Source organism: Lissotriton helveticus, chromosome 1_2 (assembly GCF_964261635.1).
Source record: "Lissotriton helveticus chromosome 1_2, aLisHel1.1, whole genome shotgun sequence".
In the NCBI taxonomy this organism is placed as follows: domain Eukaryota; kingdom Metazoa; phylum Chordata; class Amphibia; order Caudata; family Salamandridae; genus Lissotriton; species Lissotriton helveticus.
In genome coordinates, this window is record NC_136058.1 from 252,468,174 (window position 1) to 252,491,932 (window position 23,759).

The 23,759-nt window shown below is 39.8% G+C and overlaps 1 protein-coding gene across 1 annotated transcript in view; it reads right to left on the minus strand.

Annotated features, from left to right (window-relative positions):
• LOC144800599 (vitamin D3 hydroxylase-associated protein-like) overlaps positions 1–23,759 on the minus strand; it is a 422,322-nt gene that overhangs the window by 76,266 nt on the left and 322,297 nt on the right. The window contains exons 9-10 of the mRNA XM_078671692.1: positions 10,193–10,290; positions 387–486 (exon numbers count right to left, since the gene is read on the minus strand). Of these exons, the coding sequence (XP_078527818.1) occupies positions 387–486; positions 10,193–10,290 (198 nt within the window). The remainder of the gene's footprint in view (positions 1–386; positions 487–10,192; positions 10,291–23,759) is intronic.

Sequence of the window (23,759 nt, forward strand, 5' to 3'; positions counted from 1 at the left end):
GGTCCGTCATGGACAGGGGCTGTCCCTCATTGGCTGGAAATTTAACAGGATTTTGTAATTGGATGTGATGTTAAAGCTGCTAGTGACATATTGGTCTTTGGCAATATGATATTTCAATCACAGGGATTGGCACAGGTCAGTCATGAAATTTGAGCCTTGTCAATCGAGGGCAGAAAGGTCCCAGACAGGCAACAGGGATCTCTCAAGGGTAATGAGATGCGCCAATTTTGGAACTAGAGAGATGTCACTCATTGGACTACAAATATTTCAGTCACATGGTTGGAAATGTGTTAGTCAGGTACACAATGGGACAACAATGAAGTTGTGGGAACATTAATCCTAGGGACATGGTTTGATGGCAATAAAAGATCAAATAAAATCCTTACCAGTGGCTTCGCAATAATGGACAAGAGAGTCTTCATCACACGTGGTGTTCGATAAAACTGGATTTGGTCCTTCAGGTTTGGGTCGATTAAGTCCCCTTTGCTGAAACAGAAAGCAGTTTATTGGTAAAAGAAGCAAGAGTTCTTAACACAGTTTATAATCTAGCAAAGACCTTTCATCCAGGTACATTAATGGGGCAGGGGAAAATTGTGTTCTGCATACAGCAGTACGTTGTAAAGTTTATGTTTGACACGTAAATAGATAATTTTTTACAAATTAATGTTACAAAAAACCACCATCTAACACATGTATTGTCACACCAGTCTCCATGTTCTTTACAAGCTGCTTGGTAATGTAGAAGAAAAAAATATCCCCACCACCCACGTTAATGCCATGTTTATTTTTGACACTTGATCTCTGTACACACAGACAGATGTTCCTTTATGTACCACTGTTTCCAGCACAACCTGATTCTCCACCATTATGCAACTTGGCCCATGCATCGTAATATAATGGTATGGCTGGAACCTGCATGTCTTATTGTCCATCTGCAGTGCTGGTCCTCAGAGATCTATTGATGCCTGTCACTGGGGTACAACACACATAGAAGACAACAAACACAAATGAAAACACACACACACACACTTCAATCTTACTGCTCCTCACTCTCTTCTGTGTTATGTTCCTTACCACACTTGCACACTGAACTCCAGAATGAGGACATGCCCAGGGTGCTAGAGGCATGCACTGAACTGTTCATATATGATCTATGCTTTACTGCAGTGGTTGAGATTACAACCAAGATGAACAGCATGTTCCAATGGGATGTTTGTTAAAATAGGTCCAGCACACCATGCACTTTTTTCTTTGTGCAGATACCTATCCTGACCCAGATATTCTTTCTTGTTGGGAAATAGTAGATTTGTTCTGAAGGATATCTCCTTTCCAGTGCTCAGAAACTGGGCACAACTAAGGACAGTTTGATGTTCTGGGTTCCTGACCCTGCGGCCAGCCACATATGGTTGTACACTTAAAGCATGAGAATGGTTCTGCACACAATGTAGTTGAGCTAAATACAGAAATAGAGAGCAGTCTTAATGTGAACACAGGAGGATTTCGGATTCCACAATGTATCTTTTTTCAAGAATAGTTATTTGTTGTGTTTTTACAAAGATAAGTAGCCAACGCATTTCGTCCCAAAAGGGACTTCTTCGGGGCTACATAGAAACATATAAATACATTTTAAAATATGTACATGTACATAAGCAAACGCACAAAAACAAATATAATGTGACGTTTAAAACAGAAGGGGAATCAGCTATATCTCTCCAATCAAGTGGATTATGGCTGTTCATCCTATCTTCTCTCCTACTAATTGTATTTACACATATATTTTTATTCAGGCGTAACAGAAAAGTATCTACAAAGCACAGGAGTAAGATAATTCACATAACATACCTCCACAATATGAAAGCGTCTTATTCCATTCCAAATTTTGTTAACAGTAATTTCTTTCCAATAGATACGATAGATATGATGTATTTCTGTACTATAATGGTAAAATATACACATGTTTTTTTCTACGCATTGTAATGCTTTCAATATTAACTTGTTAAAATGTACATTTAGTTGACTAGTTATACAGATTTAAAACATATTTAATAACAAGATACTGGCTGGAGATGAGTTTCATATAAATCCAACACTAATATAATATTCATCCAATACTGTGCATTGGATCATCTTTTAGAAGTACCGTCAGTAAGGCGAGGAGAAGAGAGGAGTAAAACACATAGAAGCCTTTACATCGAATACGTATCAAATGCTATTTAAATATGACATTCTTTAGTAAACGTTTTTTACTATTGTTTCTTAGTGTTTTTGTTACAAACAGAATTTTGACTTTAATATTAGAAACGTTCTTGTGCATCATCCTGTATTCAAAACAACATAGCAGATTTTAGAGTGCTAGCATTGAAAAATATAAAGAGACATGGCATCACATATCAGGTTAACCAATAAAAGAAAGGTCATATTCTAATACCAGCATCATTACAATGTTATTATTATGTATTCTGAAGCCAGCACCATTACTATATTATTTATGTTTGCTTATGTATATAGAACAAAATTGATACCATACACGCTCTCATGATTGAGGGCAAACATTGTCACATTCGGATAAAGCATCACAGTTTCCCTGAGTATTTAAATATTGCATCACTCCAGAATTTCACAAAACTTGAGTTGCAAGTTTGGACCGTATATTATCTAGCCCTGTATAATCAACAACAATTTATAGTCGATGAATAGTAAACATTATTAACTGTACATCAATGTCATGTATTAAAATATTTTGTTTGTATTTAACATGGAGATGACTACTCATTTATTAGAGCTGCCCGCACCTCAAAGTGAGTCATACCGCATTTGCAACTCGTGAACATCTCATTTAAATAATGTGAGTAAGACTCAAGAACTATAACCATTACCTAGGTCACCACCATTCGGCCATATTGGAGACAGCTGTTCATACAAGACATAATACAGATTTTTTGAAAATCTCTTTTATGAGCTGCACTTAAACGTATCTAAAAACAGTAAACTCTTAATTATATCTGCAGGATGTTAATGCATTCGTATTAGAGCATTTAAAAGGTGAGAAAAAATGTTTCTAACAGTTCACTATTGACAAAAATCTATTCACATGTCGTGGCCTGATAGACTTAGTTGTTGCGAGTTGATAACTGAAGAGCTGTCAGTTCATCGATGCGTCTGCTACAAAGCGTTGAAACAGACTGCATCCCAACGAACATTTTTATACCGGTCTTTTGATATGAGGCACCTGGTAGAGTAAAAACTAACGACGTTCACACCATAGCATAATGCGTTTTGCAGAAACCTGTGCCATCTTTGAACATGCAAAGACGTCAGTGTTACCATTGGGTTATTGCAAATCTTTTGTTAACATAAAGAGTCGGTTGGTTATAACAAAGAATAAGGTCATACTCTAATATAGATGTTGATGATTCTTTTAAGATCTACCAATATCCAAACAACCAACATTATATACGTTTAAATAAAGATTTGTTAACATTTATATAAATCATTATGTGAATATTTTAAAAAGTGCATCTTCTTTGAATGTATCCTAACATCATGGATTTGATTAGTTTGCTCAGATCTATTAGGTTTTGAAAGATTAACCAGATGTGCCAAAAATTAAATTCTCATTAAAATCATTGAACTATCTGTTATCTACACGACAAGTATCAATTTTGTTCTATATACATAAGCAAACTATAATAAAATCGTAATGGTGCTGGCTTCAGAATACATCATAATAAAATTGTAATGATGCTGGCATTAGAATAGGACCTTTCTTTTATTGGTTAACCTAATATGTGATGCCATGTCTCTAAATATAATTCAATGATAGCACTCTAAAATCTGCGGTGTTGTTTTGAATACAGGGTGATGCACAAGAACTTTTCTTATATTAAAGTCAAATTTCTGTTTGTAACAAAAACAAAAAGAAACAATAGTAAACAACTTTATACTAAAGAATGTCATATCTAAATAGTATATGATACTTATTCGATGTAAATGCTTCCGTAGGTGTTTTTCTCCTCTCCTCACCTTATTGACAGTACTTCTAAAAGATGATCCAATGCACAGTATTGGATGAATAATATAGTAGTGATGAATTTGGATAATATCCAGCCAGTATCTTGTTATTAAATCTGTTTTAAATCTGTATAACTAGTCAACTAAATGTACATTTTGCAAGTTAATATTGAAAGCATTACAATGCTTAGAAAAAACATATATGTATATTTTACCATTATAGGACAGAAATATATCATATCTGTGTATCTGTTGGAAAGAAATTACTGTTAACGAAATTTGGAATGGAATAAGGCATTTTCATATTGTGAAGGTATGTTATGTGAATTCTCTTACCCGGTGCTTTGTAGATACTTTTCTGTTCCACCTGAATAAAAATATAAAAATAAATGTGTAAATACAATTAGTAGGAGAGAAGATAGGACGAACAGTCATAATCCACTTGATTGGAGCGATATAGCGGACTCCGCTTCTGTTTTAAACTTTACATTATATTTGTTTTTGTGTGTTTGCTTATGTACATGTACATATTTTAAAATGCATGTATATGTTTCTCTGTAGCTCTAGAGAAGTCCCTTTTGAGACGAAACACGTCAGCTACTTGATTTTATCTTTGTAAAAACACAATAAAGAACTATTCTTGGAAAAAGATACATTGTGGAATCCGAAATCCTTCTGTGTGCACATTAAGCCTGCTCTCTGTTTCTGTTTTTAGCTCAACTACATTATTGTGTGTGGTATAATTCTCATGTTTTATGTTTATTTGGATTTTTTCCAATTGTGGCGTAGTAAGGGGTGTACTCCTTGGCTTCCTGCACTAGCACGGATTGTCCGCACAACAGATTGGCAAGTGCAGATTGTTTCTGCCTCAACCCTCTGGTCGCTAGTATTTATTTAATGGTTGTACACTTGCTTAGGTTACTTGATAGGCATGCTACTATCCAGATCTTCATTACATTTTATTGTGTATCCTGCATCCTAACGGTGAAGCTTTACGCAGTTGCTGTTTCTATCAGAGAAGGATGATACCCAAGCAAACAGGTCATCTTTCGCTGCCCTCAGTCAGTACATGTATCTATCGCAGGTAACTGCAGCTGGATTCTCAACATTCCCAAGATGCTAAAAAGCTGTGAATAACAAAGAAATACTAATGACCATAACACCAGTAATCATGACACAAGAGGACTAACATATGGCAGATTCAGATCAGGGTCTAGAATAAAAGATAAGCAATAGGAGGCCTTAACCTGCACTTTAATGGAAGGTCCACTTTTGATCAGGGAGATTATCTAGCTGTGAAACACGAATTCTGTGTCAGTGTGTTATGAACTATTATAAAAAGGATAGGTGATAATAGGAAGACATCAACCCGATCACAAAGATGAGGAAAATAACCTAAAATGGACCTACATTACTAATCTTGTTTTTTTGTTCTGGATTGGAGAAACACTGAGAAAGACCCATTCCTTTTGCCTTTTGTGACACCCTTGAATTTGTTTTTTAATTTTATGCTCCAAACATCTGGTAATTGACTTCTGGGGAAATTGGATCCACCTGATCTGCTCCAGTTACGTGTAATCTGTGCTATAAAGGAATATACTTTTGCTTAAAAACTGCAATATTTGTAGCTTTAATAAGTAAACTGTGATTATTCAAATGTGAAACATGTATGCACACAGAGTTCAGATACTGTGGTGACAGGCTTAATTCACACTTACCTCTAGACAGAACATTTGCTTGAAGCCCACATTTTAGAAGCAGGCTGAAATGGTTCCTTTTAAAAGTGTGAAATGGACAAAAATTCGAAACTGCTATCTTCAATTCGGAATATGTTACAACTTGAAATTCATAAAAGATAGGTAAGTCAGTATCAGAAAATCCATGTAAACATTAGATTTTGATTATCTTGACTATATATCAAATCAAAAGGGGGAAGTAGAGGTCGAAGAAGGAGAGACTTGTCCCACACAAGACTACATAAGTAACCAAAAAGGGTCCCTTCTGTATTAGAAAAGGGAAAAGCACCTCTTACCAGAACTGTAAAAAAGAAAACTTTTTCTTTCAGATAAAACTCACCCACCCGGGTTTCCCCTTAGTGGCATGCTTCATCGAAGGGTCTATACCTGATCTCTATGTACAGGGGCATGCTGCCACCTACAAATACGTGGGAGCACCTAGTAGAAAAATAAGGGTGTCCTTATAAACCTCAACACCTATGTGGTCTTATAATGAAGATGGAGTGGGTTTTTATAGTGAGAAAAAGGTTAAAAATATCAAATTAGTGGGACAAAAACAACTTTATTTTCTACCCCTAAAGTGATATACTAAAATCTGGGCATAAGCGGGGAAAAAGCGCTAGGCACATAGCACTTTTTGGTACTCCGGCCTTTCATAATTTAGATAAGATGTACTGTTAAAGTGACAGAAGCTGGGTAAGTATTCAAGTTTTATAACCACACTTCTCAAGTGTTCACTCAGTCCTGAAGACTCAAAGATCACAAGCACACAAATGCATGTCCACATGCTGGTCATGCTATTTTGGCTACAAACAGGCTTTGCAACCAACACCTTCAACCTATGAGAAAGAGTGACAATATACGCAATGTGCAATGGGAATAAACACCTGTAAAGACATGTCATTTGTGTGAAAGTCCTACAAGGGCTAGAGGGTTCTTAAAAGGCTATTACCAGTTTTCTATTTACCTATGCAAGACTATAACTTGCAGTTAATTGGAGATCTGCTGCTCTTCCCTCATATGACTTGCCTTGGAGCGGATGGTGGAGTGAGGCTTCCCACGCCAATGCAATGCAACGTGTCGCAAAATAATGCAATGCAGGTGCGAAGGGATGGGTTGTTTCATTGAGGTGTCTCTTTTCCACAGGTGAATATAATACTGAGTGTACTTCTTCCATAATTTGTCTTTCAGTTATAATAAATACTCACCCCATGTTCTACCCCAGAGTTTGGCATAGTTTCTAGTTTTGAGCCAGAGTTGCATTGCTGCACTTTCGACCAAGAACTCAGTACTCAGGCTTTGAAATCCCAAATGTTAGTCCTTATTGGATTACTTTCTTGGTAGCAGGCACAGACGGATGGAATGTCCACCTCCCATTGAAGACAGGACTCAAAGAGATCAACTACCTGGCTTTAAAGGCCAGCTACACAAAGGTTTCAGGAGGAGAGAGAAACTTGCTACACCTTAAGGTACAGAATCAAGACGATAGGGATAATCATTTGAAGGAACTGGACCAGGAGCCTGGTAATGGTCAGGAGGATGGGGATAAGTAGGACTGGGAAGGGCTAGGGCATAGAAGGGTACTAGGACCAGGAGGTGCTCCAAGAGGAGGGGAGGAGGAGGAGGAGAACCACGAGAAGACAGAAGACCAGGAGGAAAAACAAACCAAGGAGAAGGACCACAAGTAGGGCCAGAAGTAGGAGATGTAGGCCAATGTGATTCTAGGTAATATGTATAAAGGCATGGCCACGCATCTTACAAATGATTATTCATTACTCTTCCTTTGCCATGGCCCTTTTAGGGGCTCACTGACCTTTTCAGCTCATTTAAAACACTGCTTCATCCCCCAAGGGGAGATGGGTTGGCCTAACGGCTAAGGCGCTCGACCTCGGACCTGGGGAACTTGGTTCGAGTCTCGGTAACGACGCCAAAAACCCCCTGTGATTCTGGGCAAATCACGTAATCTCCCCGTGCCTAAAATGAAAGTGTGTCCCCATGTAACGTAACTGGTGCTATGTAAAGCGCTCTGATAACTGATTTGGTTCGGTTCTAGTTAGCGCTATATAAAACTGCAAAAAAAAAAAAGCCAATTGAAAATGCAGTGCAGTCTGTGTGTGACCAGCTATGTAAACCACAACAACTTTATTATCACATTTGTCAATGCTGGCAACTTCTTAGAGCACAGTCTTTGTGAAGAAATGACTGTCACTGCCTTCACTTCTCATGGCACCCCTATGACTCTGCTCCTCATGGCACTACCCAAGTTATGTTTTCAACCCAAATGATGGGATCATACAGTGAACTTTTTCCAATTCAAGTAGAGGGAGACACAGCTCAGTACCTTAATTACACCTGAGTCAACACCCTTTAGTCATGAAGTGAATAAAGAACAAGGTCTAGCCCTTTGAAGATTAGCTAAGACCAGGAAATCCAACTAGGAAAATACAAAGGTCCATAAAACTGTAGCAAATGTAATTCCATACCTTGATATTATCATAGAAAGCAGATCATAAGGATATGAAAGGTCCTATCCATCCACCATTCACATTTACATTACAGGTCCCAGCAATTAACTGCATCGTCTCTTTTCTCAGGACAGATCTCAGTCAGTCAGACTTTCCCCTTTCAATTATCCTAAGGTCCAATTGAATTGAGGGGTACCCTAAGGCTCTTCTCTCTCCCCTCATCTTTATACTTTATATATCTACCCCTGGTCCATTCTCTCAAAAACATGAAAGTTAAAAAATGTAATTATGCTGATGACATGCAACTCCTCTTCACGGTTGACAGCACTCCAAATTCTAAGCTGCATTTACAAGACACCATGCTGTTCATCTGGGATTGGATTAACAGCAACCACTTGAAACTAAACTCTGACAAATCAGAGATAGTGGTCACCAAAAATAAGCCCGACCGTTGGAGTCCTTCCTTCGGGCCCAATTCAATTGGCCCCTCCCCTTCTCCAAAGAAGTTGGTAGGAATTCTTGGTTTCATGGTTGACTAAGGATCTATCTCTGAAACTACAACTTGGCTCAGTGATCTCCTGCTTTTCCCAACTTCGGAGAATTAAAAAGATCAAGAAATTCCTTACCACCGATGCATTGGTTCAAGTCATAATAGCTGTGGTCATGCCAGGAATTGACTATATCATTTCTCTTTACTTGGGTCTCTCTAAACATCTTACACAGAGGCTTCACTTGGTCCAAAACCAGGCTGCTCAGTTGATTATCAGCATCCCAAACATTTCCCCAATTCTAAAGTGACAAAAGCCCTTCACTGGCACAGAGATCTACATGAAATACATGTTGCACTATTTTCAAAGCCTTGCAAATGAAAAATCCAGCTTTTATTAAATATCGGATTCACAACTCCCCCATCAGAGACTTTAGATCCACCAATTTGCACTTGTTAGTGATCCTCTAATTTAGGAGGAATAGGATAGGCAGAGACAGGTTTTCAGGCACTGCTCCTCATGTGGGAAACTCCCTGGCCCTGGAAATCAAGACCACCTTAAATTATGGGAAGTTCAGACAGATGCTGAAGACTTGGCTCTTCAAGCAAGCCTATTAATAAGTATCCTGAGATGTGTTGGAATAGTTACCTAGTGTGATGTGACCATTTAGTGTATGTGGGCTCATAACATAACATAACAGGTGGCGGCATGTTCTTTAGAAAGCTATTGCACTGTGCTGTAAATGTTGAGCCTGTGGATCCATCCATCTCAAAAGCTACTCCCTCAAACATAAGAATGCAATTAATACATTTAGATATAAGCAAAACAATGCAGATAAATACTGGCTTGGTATTTGGATGGATAAAGTTGCCCAGTGTATTCATTTGACAAAGTATTCTGAACAGTATAACTCTCTAATGCACTGAATTTCCAAAATTAATAAATATGCCAATTATCTGTTTATGTATGAGATAGCCGCCTAATATTAATCTATCCCCATTGGAGGTCAAGCCAGGTTGCTCTGGAGTACCTTTTGTTAACATAGGCCAGTTTGTCATAGCAAACTGGGACTGCCTTTTCGAGGAACATTGTAACCTTCGGCCAAGAAACAAGTACCTCTATATAGGTCGAGCATCACAAACCATGCCTATATGCAAGGCAACACTCACTTATGCATGGCACTGTGAAGAACATTGACAACTAATGGATTTTTTCTTCGTTTAACTGTCTGTGGTTTCCTGAAATTTGTTGCACATTGTTGCATGTAAACTCCTAAATGAAGACATTGTATAACTTTCCGTTTCTTTCTTAGTGACAGCTGAAAAACATTAACTAAAATAGCCAGAAAAACATGACTAGCATTGACGACCTACAGTGATGGAACAAATGCACCAATGGTAGACAGTGAAAAAAAAAGCAATTGAACTCAATCACCCCCAAGCAGTTTGTTAATTTTACTTCCCAGATTAGGACACGATCCTGCAATACTCACAATTTGTCCAGAAAAGTGTCACCTCCGTCTGACATAAGTCCTTTGTAGCCCAGCTCAATAGTGGCATACTCTATGTTTGGAGGTGTGAAGGCAACCAGCTAAAAAGAAAGGATGAAGGAGATTAGAACAGTGGGTCTAGACTTTTCAGTGTATTGAAAATACATATCTACATTCGCGCAAAATGTCGATGGTACACCTGGATTTAGGCGGCATCTAGAAATACGAGTTCCGATCAAGACCTTTTCACACAGCCCTCTTTCCCATCCCAGATGTCTACAGTGATAGCTTTACCCACCAAGGGACACCATATTCAGTGGGTACCAATGTAAACTTCTTTTGTCAAGGGACCCTAGTGCTCCTTTGCCCTGGTATTTTGTCATCTGAAAGCAGACATCACTAGCTCTGAAGAGGTGTTTAATTGAAGAGATGCTAGAATAACCAACATTAATGATGAAGCACATCCCCTCATGGGATGGTTTTCATAATTGTCTTTTCTGTAGTTAATTAACATGCTATTTGCTGAACTTCACTTCTCATTCCTCTCAGTAGCTCAACAAATGTTCTAAGCCCTATGCAATTTTTCAGAATCCATCAAAGATTGATGCATGCATAAATGGGAGACTTCAACTGTAACCTAATGGACCCGGACCCAAGCCAATCCTTCCAAATAGCACTAGGAAATGAAGAGTGGGCAATACCGGAGATAAAGTCTCAATACCAACGGAAGGAAGTTAGCGGAATGAGACTTGCAACAAAACTAAATCAATCTGGTCTGCGTGCTCTTAATGGAAGATTTACCACCGATAATCCTGCAGCCTATACTCATATATCCCCTTTCCGCATGGCTACTTTAGATTACATCTGGATATCTCTTTTCGCCTTCCATCTGGTGCGCCAGTTCTCGGTAACGCCATCTGCAGACAGCGATCATGCCATTCTAGTGTGTAATATCGCCCTTTGCCCTCAACATTGCCCAATAATTCCCCTGGTTGGACGGGAATTAAACCTTCAGAAGGTAAAAAAACTGAGATGGTCCGAGGAGAACTGTGAAGTACTTGAAACAGAGATTGATAATCTTCTTTCCGAACATGGCCAAGATGGGGCTGAGAATTTGGCAGGTCCCTCCTGGGAAACAAGACTGAGTAAATTCAGAGACCAGTTGGCATTAAAAATAACAAGTAGCCGTCCGCAGGTGCTTCCGGCTTCGACTATCTTGCTGGAGCAAAAACAAGCTGTAACTCTCTCAAAGAGTAAACTAAATAAGTTGCAATGAGCTCACACGTACAGCGAAAGCCAACACAAATCTCTGAAGAACGATATATCAGCAGCTAGAAAAGTCTATAGGAAGGCCAGATTCGCCTTACAAAGACTGGAAGAAGAGCGTCATTGGGCGGCAGCCTTCGAGATAATTAAAACCAAGGATCAGAGGAAGTTTTGGAATTGGGTGAACGAGGCATCCAAAGCTGCCAAACCTCCGACTGCAACTAATATCTCCCCCGCTGATTGGGAGAAGTATGTTAAAGAGCTGTATACAACACCGGGCGCACCAACTGGCAGTAGGGGCGTCCAACTAACACCTGACCTGCAAGTCGAGGAGGAAGACACCCCATGCCCTATTAAGATAGCAACTGAAGAAATAGCTGCGGTAATAAGGAAAATGCGCTCTGGTGGTGCTCCAGGCCCCAATGGAATCCCAACACAGGTTTTTAAAGCTGCTGCACAAAAATGGGCTTTGCTGTTGACTCCTCTATTCGAAGATGCTATACTGGGACGCACCATCCCGCATACGTGGCAAGGATCACTTTTAGTACCTTTTCATAAAAAAGGTTCGCGCTCTGATCCCGATAACTATCGGATGATAGCTCTACCCGATGTGGATGGGAAAGCCTATGCAAGTATACTGTTGAAAGAACTTACAAAATGGGTGGAATCGAAGAATCTAATCCCCTTTAGCCAAACTGGCTTCCAAAAAGGCTGCCACATCGAAGACAATTTGATTTCGATAGTCCATTTGATGGAGACTACCATAGCTGCAAAAGGCAAATCACTGTACATGGGATTTATTGATTTCCACAAAGCATTCGACAGCGTTAGCCGTCCCAAATTATGGGAAAAACTGTCAAAATGGGGAATTCCGCGGGCACTATTAAATGCACTAATAGCCCTTCACACGGACACATGGGTTAAGGTCAGAGTAACATCAAAATGGACCACCTCTAACAAAATTTTTACAAATAGAGGCCTTAAACAAGGGTGCACCCTTGCACCACTACTTTTTAATCTGTACCTCGCTGACCTTCCCGAATGGTTAACTGGATCAAGAGCCTTCCCCCCAGGTATTGGCCAAAACAAAATTCTAATTTTGCAGTATGCGGATGACACGATTCTGTTAGACCAAACTCAGGTGGGCCTCCAAAGGTTGTTCAACTCCCTCGCTCAGATTTGTAAAAACAATATGCTCGAGATAAACGTAGGCAAAACCAAGGCGATGGCAGTATCACCTACGAACACAAAAAAGCTCTTGTGGTTTATAGAGGGGAAGCAATTGGAGACTGTTCCTACATACAAATATTTGGGTGTCTGGATTGACCACAAAGGTAGATGCTCGGTGCATATATCTGAGATGATGACAGTGGCTCGCCGTCTAGAGGGGGTCTTTTTGAGAACAAAGAATGCTCTACATTCTCAGGATTTTGTCCCATTAATAAAATTGATTAATGCAAAATATTTGCCCACAATTACCTTCGGAGCTATCATCTTTAAGGACAAACTGAACAACTGGCTTGATAGAGCGCAATCATCATGTTACCGCCGGGTCTTTCGACTGCCAAACTCAACTTCCCATGCCCAAATACGGAAAGAATTTTCTCTATCCTCCATGCGTTGGATTATGGCTGCAAGATTCGTTATATATTGCTTAAAAGCGAAACAAGCAAACTCTCATACGCTAAAGAGCTGTATATGGCAGGTCCTCAAAAACCCCGCTACATCATGGAATAAATATCTAACGTTCTGCCTCAAATCGCTCGAAGCGGAGGACATATGTTGTTCTTCTCTGCCCAACGAAACGAAAGGAAATCTCTTAATCAAGCAAGCTAAAATCCTTTCAAGCCAATCGGACACACAACTGGTACTTAAGCTCTCTCATGGCACCTGGGCAGCCAAATAATATGCTTCGAAAACTCTTCCATCTTATCTTGCATCAGCAATGAAACCGTATATTAAACACCAGCTAATGAGATTCCGATTTGGCCTAATTCCGTTGAAAGCATACAAGTTTGGGCAAGGATATAAGATAGGAGCCTCCTCTCAATGCCGGTTTTGTAAACGGGGAGAGGAAAACCTAATTCACATTTTGTGCATCTGTCATCAATTGCGGGCACAAAGAATATTTTGGCTGAGATCAATTTGGCTCCTTCTAGGCATCAGGACATGTCAAGAAGCACTTGAGGAATGTATATGGGGGGGATTCACCTCAAATGGCGACCCGCTTTGTCAAATTTATTTCCGAAATTAATTCCATGACTTTTCCCTCCGTGTAATGCCTGAATTCAATTCCTTGCAAGTAATCGTTTTTTTACTTTCCTTGTCTTTTTATTTTTCCTTCCTATCCATTTACTGTTTTAGTTCTAGTTTTTAACAGCCTCGAATGTCTATACTACCGTCTTTTGTATTCTTGCACATTGCAATGATTTTAAATAATTGTGCAATAAAAACAAACTTTGACTTTGCATAAATTCAGTATTACTTTAAGCAGGTGAGATGGCCGCTGATCACCTACCAATCACAGATTTGAATCCTGATGAGGCAGACTCAGCATTTACCCCATCCAAATGAACACCATTAAACTTCCTAATAGTAGCACTGTTTACTACGTTGCTTAAAACTGCAGTATGAAAAACTCTTTAAAACACAAGTTATTTAGCAAGATATTTAAGTATAGTGAATTTAACTACTTTGCTGACTAGTAACCAGTCGATGGATCTATTGGCGATAACTACTGACTTCTGTTGAGTGAGGCACCCAACTGTTAACCGCAAGAGCACATATGTCGACCTCACACCACAATGGAAAAGAACCACCTTAAAAGTCTCAAAACCCTGGTATGATAGTAGGCTAAATGAAGACCGACCCTCACTTAGAGTAATTGAATGACGTTGGAGATCCGCACCCTCAGCTGACCACCTCAAGCTACTAAGAACCAACTGAAACTCCTACTTCAGAAAGATCAGAAGATCTCAAACCTACTTCTTCATGAATCAACTAGACCAAGCCAAGCACCGTCCCAAAAAACCTATTCGATCTGATCAAAGCCCAAACCAAGAGTGCGCCCAACCACTCCAAGACTATATCTGACACTCTACCCGATTTTGAGGAATATGCCTCCTTTTTCACTACAGATTCAGAATCCATTAAGACCGACTTGCACAATGAACCTTTGTCCCTAACGGACATGCAAAAGAATGCCACACTGCCCTGGACAGGTGTCCGAGGTAAATGTTTGACAAAATTCAACCTTAAAAACAAGGCAACCTGGTCATACTTCAAAACTTACAGTGAAGATACTATACTAAAAACGCTAACCGCCCTAAACCCCTCCAGCCACTTCACAGACCCGCACCCCGCTAACTATTTAAAAGACTTCATTCCACTGTTACTACCTCTCTGGACCTAGATTATAAATACCTCCCTCCTTCAAGGAACCATCCCAGAAATCTTGAAAACAGGGCAGGCGTCACCTATCCTAAAGAAACCAAAGGCTGACCCAGCAGACTAGAACCATGGCCCGATATCCAACATCCCCACTCTAGCCAAGCTTTCAGAAAAATGTGTTCACACCCAGTTTAGCAACCACATTGATCGATTTAACCTGCTTAACCAATACCAAGCAGGCTTCCGTGCTGGTCACAGTACTGAATCAGCCATGACACACATAATTGACGAAGTGGTACAAAAGGGGGTGGTGATGGATGGAGCATCTGAACCAATCAAACACTCACACCCAGTCAACAGATCTAGGTTTGATTCATCACCGTTCTTTAGCCCACTCTGCCACCCCAGTTCAGACATGGCCATATGCAAATTTGGACCGGAAACAACATACTTGACGATGCTCTAAAAATCCTGGACCAAAACGATGCCTGTTTATTAATCTTACTTGATCTGTCATCGGCAAGATGACAACTTGCTAGAACTTCAGAAACACTGAATGAGAATATCTGGATCTGTGCTTACCTGGTTTACCTCTTTCCTCCAAAATAGATCTCAAAGATTCAAGGTCAATCAATCCTTGTCCAATGCCGTGCCAGTCACATTAGGAGTACCGTAAGGCTCTTCTCTTTCTCCCACGCTTTTCAACTTTTTCATGGAACCACTCACCGAAATTCTCAGTCTCTCCGAGATCCATTTCCATATGTATGCAGACGACACCCAACTCTACATAAAGATCCATTCACTTGAGGACATCAAGTCTCTCAACACAACGCTACAAAAAACTAAACATGGTTGGCTGAAAACCATTTGAAACAAAACGCCCTCAAAACGGAGTTCCTCCTATCGCCCCCCCCCCCCCGAACAAATCATCCACCATCCTGGAATGGATGAAGCACCTAACTGCACTCAAAGGGCAACCTCTCATTGTGGAATCAGCGAAATCACTAGGTGTGACACTTACCTGAAACCTAAAGATGCAGAAGCATATCAGCGCCTCCACAAAATGAGCAAATTTCCACATGAACACCCTGCGAGAACTGAAACCCTTCCTGCCAGCTAATGACTTAAAAAAAGCAGTTCAAACTCTAGTAATCCCAAGAGTGGAATATGGGGCGGTAACCCTAGTCGGCCTCCCCAGGGCGACGACAGCCCCGCTAAGAGCCGCGATCAACTCAGCTGCGAGACTCATCACAGGCTTAAAGAGAACATCGCACATCTCTCCAGACCTTATAGCGCTCAACTGGCTATGGTTTGAAGCTACAATTAAGCTGAAAATCGCATGTATGACGCTCAAGGCACTACACTACAATTCCCCTTGCTATCTCCTGAAATCTCAAGGTTTTGCCAAGAAAAAAACATACAACCGGTCCTTCTCTGGAATGGCTCCCAGGATCTGGAATGCTTTGCCTACAGAAACAAGACTGAACCCTTACACTGCTTCCTTCAAAAAGGAAGTCAAAGTGATTCGCATGGCGAAATTAACGTCAATTACTTACCTACGACTGTACGGTAATCACTAGTAGATATTGGTGAGCACCGTATTTAATTACTAGTTTGTATTATGGAGCACCCTATTTCTGAATCGCCTACAATTGTATTTTTCTATGTTTATACTTGCTCATACTTGTTTCCAACATATGACATGTAAAGCGCTCCGATACCCGCAAAGGTCTTTTTCGCGCTATATAAAACCTTCTAATAAATAAATAAATAAACTTACATCTATCAGGCAAAATATTCACCTACACCAGGGCTTTTTGATAAAGTAAAGGAGTTTGCTTAATATGGAGTCTGTAGCAGACACTACAAGATATCCAAAAGCATGACCTTAGTGTTTACCTAAGATAGGCATTCTAAAAATGTTCTCTGCAGGATTTGGATTCATTCTGCCCCATTTAAAATTGTATTACACTAACACTTCTGTGTTTGGTTACAGGGCTATGCTCAGTGTTCAAGATACTCTTTTAAAAAATCTTCTTTAGATGGCTTATTGGTTTGTTTGCTAGATATCTGCTTCTTCCTATGTCTTTGACAAAGAGCATGACTCAATGTTTTAGAATGGAATGTTGTCCCCTTCTATACATGAACTTATAGCAAACATCTTCAGACCACCACCTGACTAGCTCCCCCGATACCTTTGTCAAACTTAAGGCTGCTTGGAACTTTGGTTGTCAACCACTGAATGCCAACAAGGCACTTGTTCCCTTGGTGAATGGTCTAAGTCCCAGCTACTCTAGAATAACCCTGGGCAATGAAATCCGTTCCGCTGGCAGAAGTTGTGGAGATTTGGGGCCAGATGTAGGTGAAATAGATTTACCGATTTTAAATTACCGAATTTTACCGATTCGGTAATTAAAAATCGGTAAATCTATGGGGTCGACATGTAGGTATTCCAGATGTGCTGGAATACCGAATCGGATGATTTTGGTATTTACCGATTCGGTAATGCCCATTCATTCCTATGGGCTATGAAGCCCATAGGAATGAATGGGCATTACCGATTCGGTATTTACCGAATCGGTAAATACCGATTTCCACAAGGGTGCAGGGGGTGTCACTTTGACACCCTCTGGCACCCCCAAAACAGGCTCGGGTGCCATGTGGCAGGCATACATGCCCTAAGGGCAGGTCTGCCTGTCACATGGCATAGGTGTGCATGCACACATGTGCATGCACACCGGAATCGGTATTTTACCATCATATTTATTTGATGGTAAAATACCGATTTGGTAAGGCTCCTGGGACTCTGAAGAGTCCCACCTACATATGGGTGGCTCAGATTCGGTAAATTTACCGATTTTTTATTTTACCGAATCAGTAAAATTACCGAATCGGTAATTTTACCGATTTGGTAAAATAAAGCCCCCTACATGCCAATCACCTATTTACCGATCGGTAACGGCCGAAAATACCGATTTTCGGCCGTTACCGACCGACCTACATCGGGCCCTTGGTAACTACGCATTTCATTGAAAACATGGAATTCGTGCAAGAATCCCCACTCCGCTACGCAATGGAGTTACCTACTGTACCCACAACCCTTTTGTAAATCAACTTCACCTTTACATGCTAATAAGCATATAACCAAATCACAAATTTTTTAAATGAGATACAACCAGCCCTAGCAAAAAGCCTGTACCTAAAATTTAGATATGGTATATTGAAAACAAAAGTAGTACTAGCTAAATGGGATAAGATCCAATGTCAATCAAAAAGTACAAATTGTACATGTTGTGATTTAAATCTAAAATAAGATGATATCCACATATTGTTCTTTTGTACTGCCTATGAACATGCTAGGAAAAAATGAATCAAACCTCTGTGTAAAGCCTTAGGCATTCGCGCATACCAGGAAGCATATAGGATTGTTAAGACCGACACCGGACGCCTTATTGTGTTTTGTCTTAGCAGATTCCTTTTGAATGTTGGGTATGCACGTAAAATCATGGCCTTAGATCTATAGATAATATACATGTGCATATCTGACACAGGCCAGGTTGATTTTAGATGTGTTAGAGATGGAAACTGTAATATATTTGATTTCATCTTCATGCCTTTTTAACGGGGATGTTTCTTAATTTTTATTTGTTTGGAATGTTTAGTTCTGCTTCCAACTGATTGTGTAATTATTAAGTATAATGCAAGCTTTATTGTCTGGAATGTACAGTTCTTGCTTCAAATTGATTCAGCAATTATTATGTATAATGTGTAGTGTTATAATGTATCTTTTATGGCTAAAAATAGCCGAAATAAAGATTAAAATGAAATGGAAATGAAATCACAAAAGTGAACTTTGAAAACCATCAGGCAATGAGAGAGGTGATGCTTTTGGGGTCACCATTTACCATTTACCTAGGGGGAGGGCAAGCAGATGCCCTGAACACAAAGAGCATATCATGCTGAACGATTTGGTTGTGGTCCCATCCTCCTAGGACCAACCCAAGCAAAGTTATGGGCAAAAATACAACGCTAACCAAAGTCCCTGCAAAGCATTATGGGGCGAGATTCTAGAGTTTAGTGAATATTATAGTAGTAGATCTCAGCTGAGCCCGAGACCCTTGAGGAATGTTTTGATATTGGATACTATAATATTCACTGCACTCTAGAATATCGTCCCATAATGCTTTGCAGGGCCCTTGGTTGGGATTGTATTTTTTGCCCATAACTGGTGGTGGTCCCATCCTCCTAGAACCACCCCAAGCACAATCGTTCAGCATGATGTGCTCTTTGTGTTCAAGGTATCTGCTTGGTTCTCTCCCTAGGTTAGTGAGGACATCAACATCATCACCTCTCTCACTGCTTGCTGTATTTTAATTTTCACTTTTGTGAGATGATTATATGCAGTTTAGCATGTAATAATAGAGTTCCTTGTTGTTTTACCACAGGTATGTGAGGTTTCGGTTTTATTAATTGTGGTGAGACGGAATGGAGTTGCGTAGCGGAATCACAGAGTTATTGATCAATTCCGCAGAATTCCGTGTAGTGGTACTCCGCCAACTACGCCCACCCTTACTCTAGAAGCACAAATCTCTCTAGTCAGATTTTGATGCTGATGCTCAGAGTTGTATACTCAGTGGATGCAAAAAGGACAAACCAAGTCTTCGTAGGTTAAAGTTCACCATGGAGTTCTGTTCAATTAAGCTTTCTCAAGATATGGTGGGAGGAGAATTTCTTCCTCATGTTTATGCCACTTTCGTGCGGCCACGCATGAATCTGTAATCAATTTCCTTTTACTTTGCAGTGCTTACAATATTAGCAACAGCTGCTACCACTTTTCACATTAGATGTGAGTGGCACAAACCAAGAGTGATCCTTTTAGGCAAATCCCTATTTTAGTTTTTGATGTTTACCATTTTTTTATTCTGAATCACCATTCTGCATTTTGTAGGCTTTTAACCTACATATCTTATCCATACTGTAAGTTTACAAAGTAGTATCCATTTATTAGTTATAGGAATAGTTTGCATTAAAAATGAATAAACAATAGTCTCAGTATAAAATCATTCATGCTGCTTATATTATAATTGCTACACAAACAAATGATGGACGGATAAATCCATTATTTGTTTGTTTGAATAAATCAAACATTCACCCCCAGTCAAGAGATCTGGGTTAAATCCATCGTTCTTTTGCTCACCAGACCCAGCCATATGCAAATCAGTATTGACCCTGTGCCTCAAGGGAACAGTCCAGACCGAACTGCCAAGTCAGGTCCTCCCTGGACCAGAAACAAGCAGCCTAGGACCGGTTTCTGGGTATTTCCCTTCATCAGCCAGGCTAGCTTGAATCCAGTGGCCCTGTGAGCAAGGGACCCACGTCTGGGTATACCCATCCCACTTAGGGAGAAAAGTGCTACGCAAACTGGGGTGGCGTAGTGGGCAAAAGAACGATGGATTTAACCCAGATCCTTTGGCTGGGGGGAGAATGTTTGCATTGTCAGCATTCCGTCCATCGTTTGTTTGCTGTAATACTTTTCACCCTAAGTGGGATAGGTATGCCGAGACGTGGGTCCCTTGCTCACTGTGCCACTGGATTCAAGCTAGCCTGGCTGAGGAAGGGTGACATACCCTGAAATTGGTCCCAGGGTGCTTGTTTCCGGTCCAGGGAGGACCTGGCCTGGCAGTTCGGTCTGGACTGTTCCCATGAGGCACAGGGTCAAGACTGATTTGCATATGGGTGGGTCCAAACTGGGGTGGCGTAGTGGGCTAAAGAACGATGGATTTAACCCAGATCCTTTGACTAGGGGAGAAGGTTTGCATTGTCAGCATTCTGTCAATCATTTGTTTGCTGTAATGCTTATGTTATAATGGCAGCAGTGATGGGTAATGTTGTTGCAATTTTGAGAACCAATTGATTTTCATATTTTGAATTGAAGCCCTTTCTAAATAAAACTTGATGGTGGATGTCTGTTCATAAACTCGAACTACAGGAAAGAGTTTTTAATGGTAATGAGGGCCACAGCTTGATGCACCCACATGAGCTTTTTGGGCCTTCACTGGGACGCCAAAAGAACTGGATCTTGTTACCCTTAAAGCAAAGAAATTTTGATAATGTTGATAATCTATTACTGTTTCAAGATGTAGCATGTCTTTCTCACTAGGAAGCAAGGGTACTGTTGGGAGAGATCCTGCCAGCAACTAATTAACCCTTTAAGTGCTGCCGTCGGCCAACGGTCGTCACGGGCACTACCTCCCCAGTGCTGCGTGCGACCGCTGGACGTCCAGTTCAGCACTGGATAATGGACAGCGCAGCACTGGGGAGGTTTATTTACGAAGCTCCTAAGGTGTTAAGCTAAATATTTTAGTCCGTTCATAGGATGTCAAAGCAATGAGAATATGTCAATGATGTTCTCACTGATGCTCAAAGTGGATCTTCAGCTACATACTCTAATCCAATTGTGCCATTCCAACATGATACCTGAACCATGTCTACAAAGTAGTATATTAGAGATACCACACTCAACCCTGAAAAATTTGTGGCGCATGTTGCTAAGGATGACAAGGAGCAACACAATACTATGTGCCTGAATTTTTGGACTTTTCCCCTTCTGCATGCTTGTGATGTGCAAGTTAGAGGTGACTATAGTGAAGGATGAGCTTATCAATTTAACCCTTCACCTGGTACAGGTCAAATCTACTCATCCCGCTCCCCTGTCCAAGCGTAACTGGATGTATGACCTCTGTCATTTATGTTTTTCTGTTTGTGCTTTGTCTGGGGACTGTATATGTGATCATGTCTGTATTCTCTCTGTGAGCAGGGATCTATAAATGCAAATGGAAGCCTGTGTGTTGGTTGGAGTGTGTGCATGTGTACCCTCATGTCTCCTGTCTTGTGTGCGCAGGTACTTGTTGGTCTGCTGGTCTAGGTGCATCTGCCTGGACTTCTACAGTAGGTTTGTTGGTATATGTACATGTGTTTCTATTTTGGTGCTACCTGAATCAGTGTATGTGAATTTTGTATTCGTGTGTGCATGTATGCATGATCTAATGGTGAAGTCATGCATGTTGTGTGTCTCAACTATCAGGCACTATACAAAAACCAAGTCTAGAGGATTTGTTAAAGCACCTTCTGGTTATTTCTCCAATGTTTCCAGAAATGCTTCTTGTCATTATAGGATAGTTTCATCCTAATAGTTTGAAATACCAAATAAATGCTTCCTAGATGGAAATTGTGCTTTCATTATTCCAACAAAATAAAAAATCTCACACATGTCTAAAGTGGACCTTTGTATATCCCTGATGGGCGTCAAGAGAAGGCTACAACTCTTATGTGGGATAAAAAGAAATATATACTGTGGGGAAAACAAACAGGAAAATTTCACAGAACCTATCCAAGGCTAAAAGGGTAATGAATGGTGCAAAGAAAGAACCACTTATAATATTGAAGAGAAATACATATTTTTTTGTTCAAAATATTTTATTACATTTTTAGAGAAATATGAGACGACCATACATAGAAGATCACCGAAATAGGTGCATTTAAAATTACATCATTATAATAACTGAGTTAATAAAAAGCGTAAACTCTCTAATATCAAGTAAGAGTTAATATAGTACTTATAACCCAACTGTAATGATGTAATAAAAATAAAAAGGTAAGAAAAAAGGGATTAAATATAATCATCAATACAAATAATTGTTAGTAGAGTTACTAAATATAACCAATATACCTATATATGAAACCTTTAATCACTATTAATAAGACCTAAATAGAGATATAAAGCAATATAATCATCAATTGGTTACCAAAATGAATGATAATTAGGAGTCTTGTAGATGACGCCTGATAAAATTAGCTAGTAGATGATGCCTGGTAAAATTAGCTAGTCTTCTGGTAAAAATTATCCATGCCCACTATGCATAAATTGACAGTAATGAGACATTTTTCTAATTGGTAGTAACTGATTGTAAAGCTGCAGAAATAAAAATAAATGGAGGTTTGCTTCGAATAGTAGACAATTTGGTGGAAAGTGAAGTTGACTTATAAATTAACAGTATATGAAACATTATCTGTGATATTCCAAATTTTAGTAACGATCTTCCAAACCTCTTTCCAAAACATAGCAACAAAATGACATTCATAAAGCCTATGTCGTAACTAAACTGTATTCAGAGAACAATTCCAACAATCAGGCAAACTCAAAGGTTTTGTAGTAAATAACCTTAAAGTAGTCAACAGACAACTGAATAGTATAAAATAATAAGTTTGGTATAGAGAAACAGACCACATTTTCCTCCATATATCTATAGATAATGGCAAATCTAATTTCTTATTCCAAAATTAAGAGAGAAAGTTGATATAATTATTTAATGTTTTTATAAAATAGTGACACAGCATGGGATGATGAAGCAAGTTTTTGAATATACAATTCTAAATCAGAGGTAGCATTTATAGGAAAAATATTTGGAAATTAATCAAGGATTGAATAACCTAAGAGTTCATATTTATAAATATAGGAATGCTGCAACTTATATGTTTGCTGTAATTCATTAAAAGTTAAAAAGGCATTGGGAGGTCGAGGCAAGATGGCCGCGCCTGGATCGTAAAGGTCAGTCGCACTCAATCCCTCTCCTGACTCAGATGCTGATGGAAGTGTAAACCAGTATGCTGTGTTCCCCCAGAAGCCTGGAAAACCGAGCAATAATAGGCAAGAGGGCCTACAGATTGGTAAATGCACGGAGCACCCACTTTGGCATCTCAACTGGCCTCGCAATATTGAGATCGAGCCTGCTTAACCTGCTTCGATACGTTACCGGCTACAAGGCAGCCGTCACGATGTCCCTTTGCTCCCAGAGACAGGAGAAGGCATCATTAGATCTCTCCGGCGCCGTAAAAGGTCCGGCGGAGAAAGTAA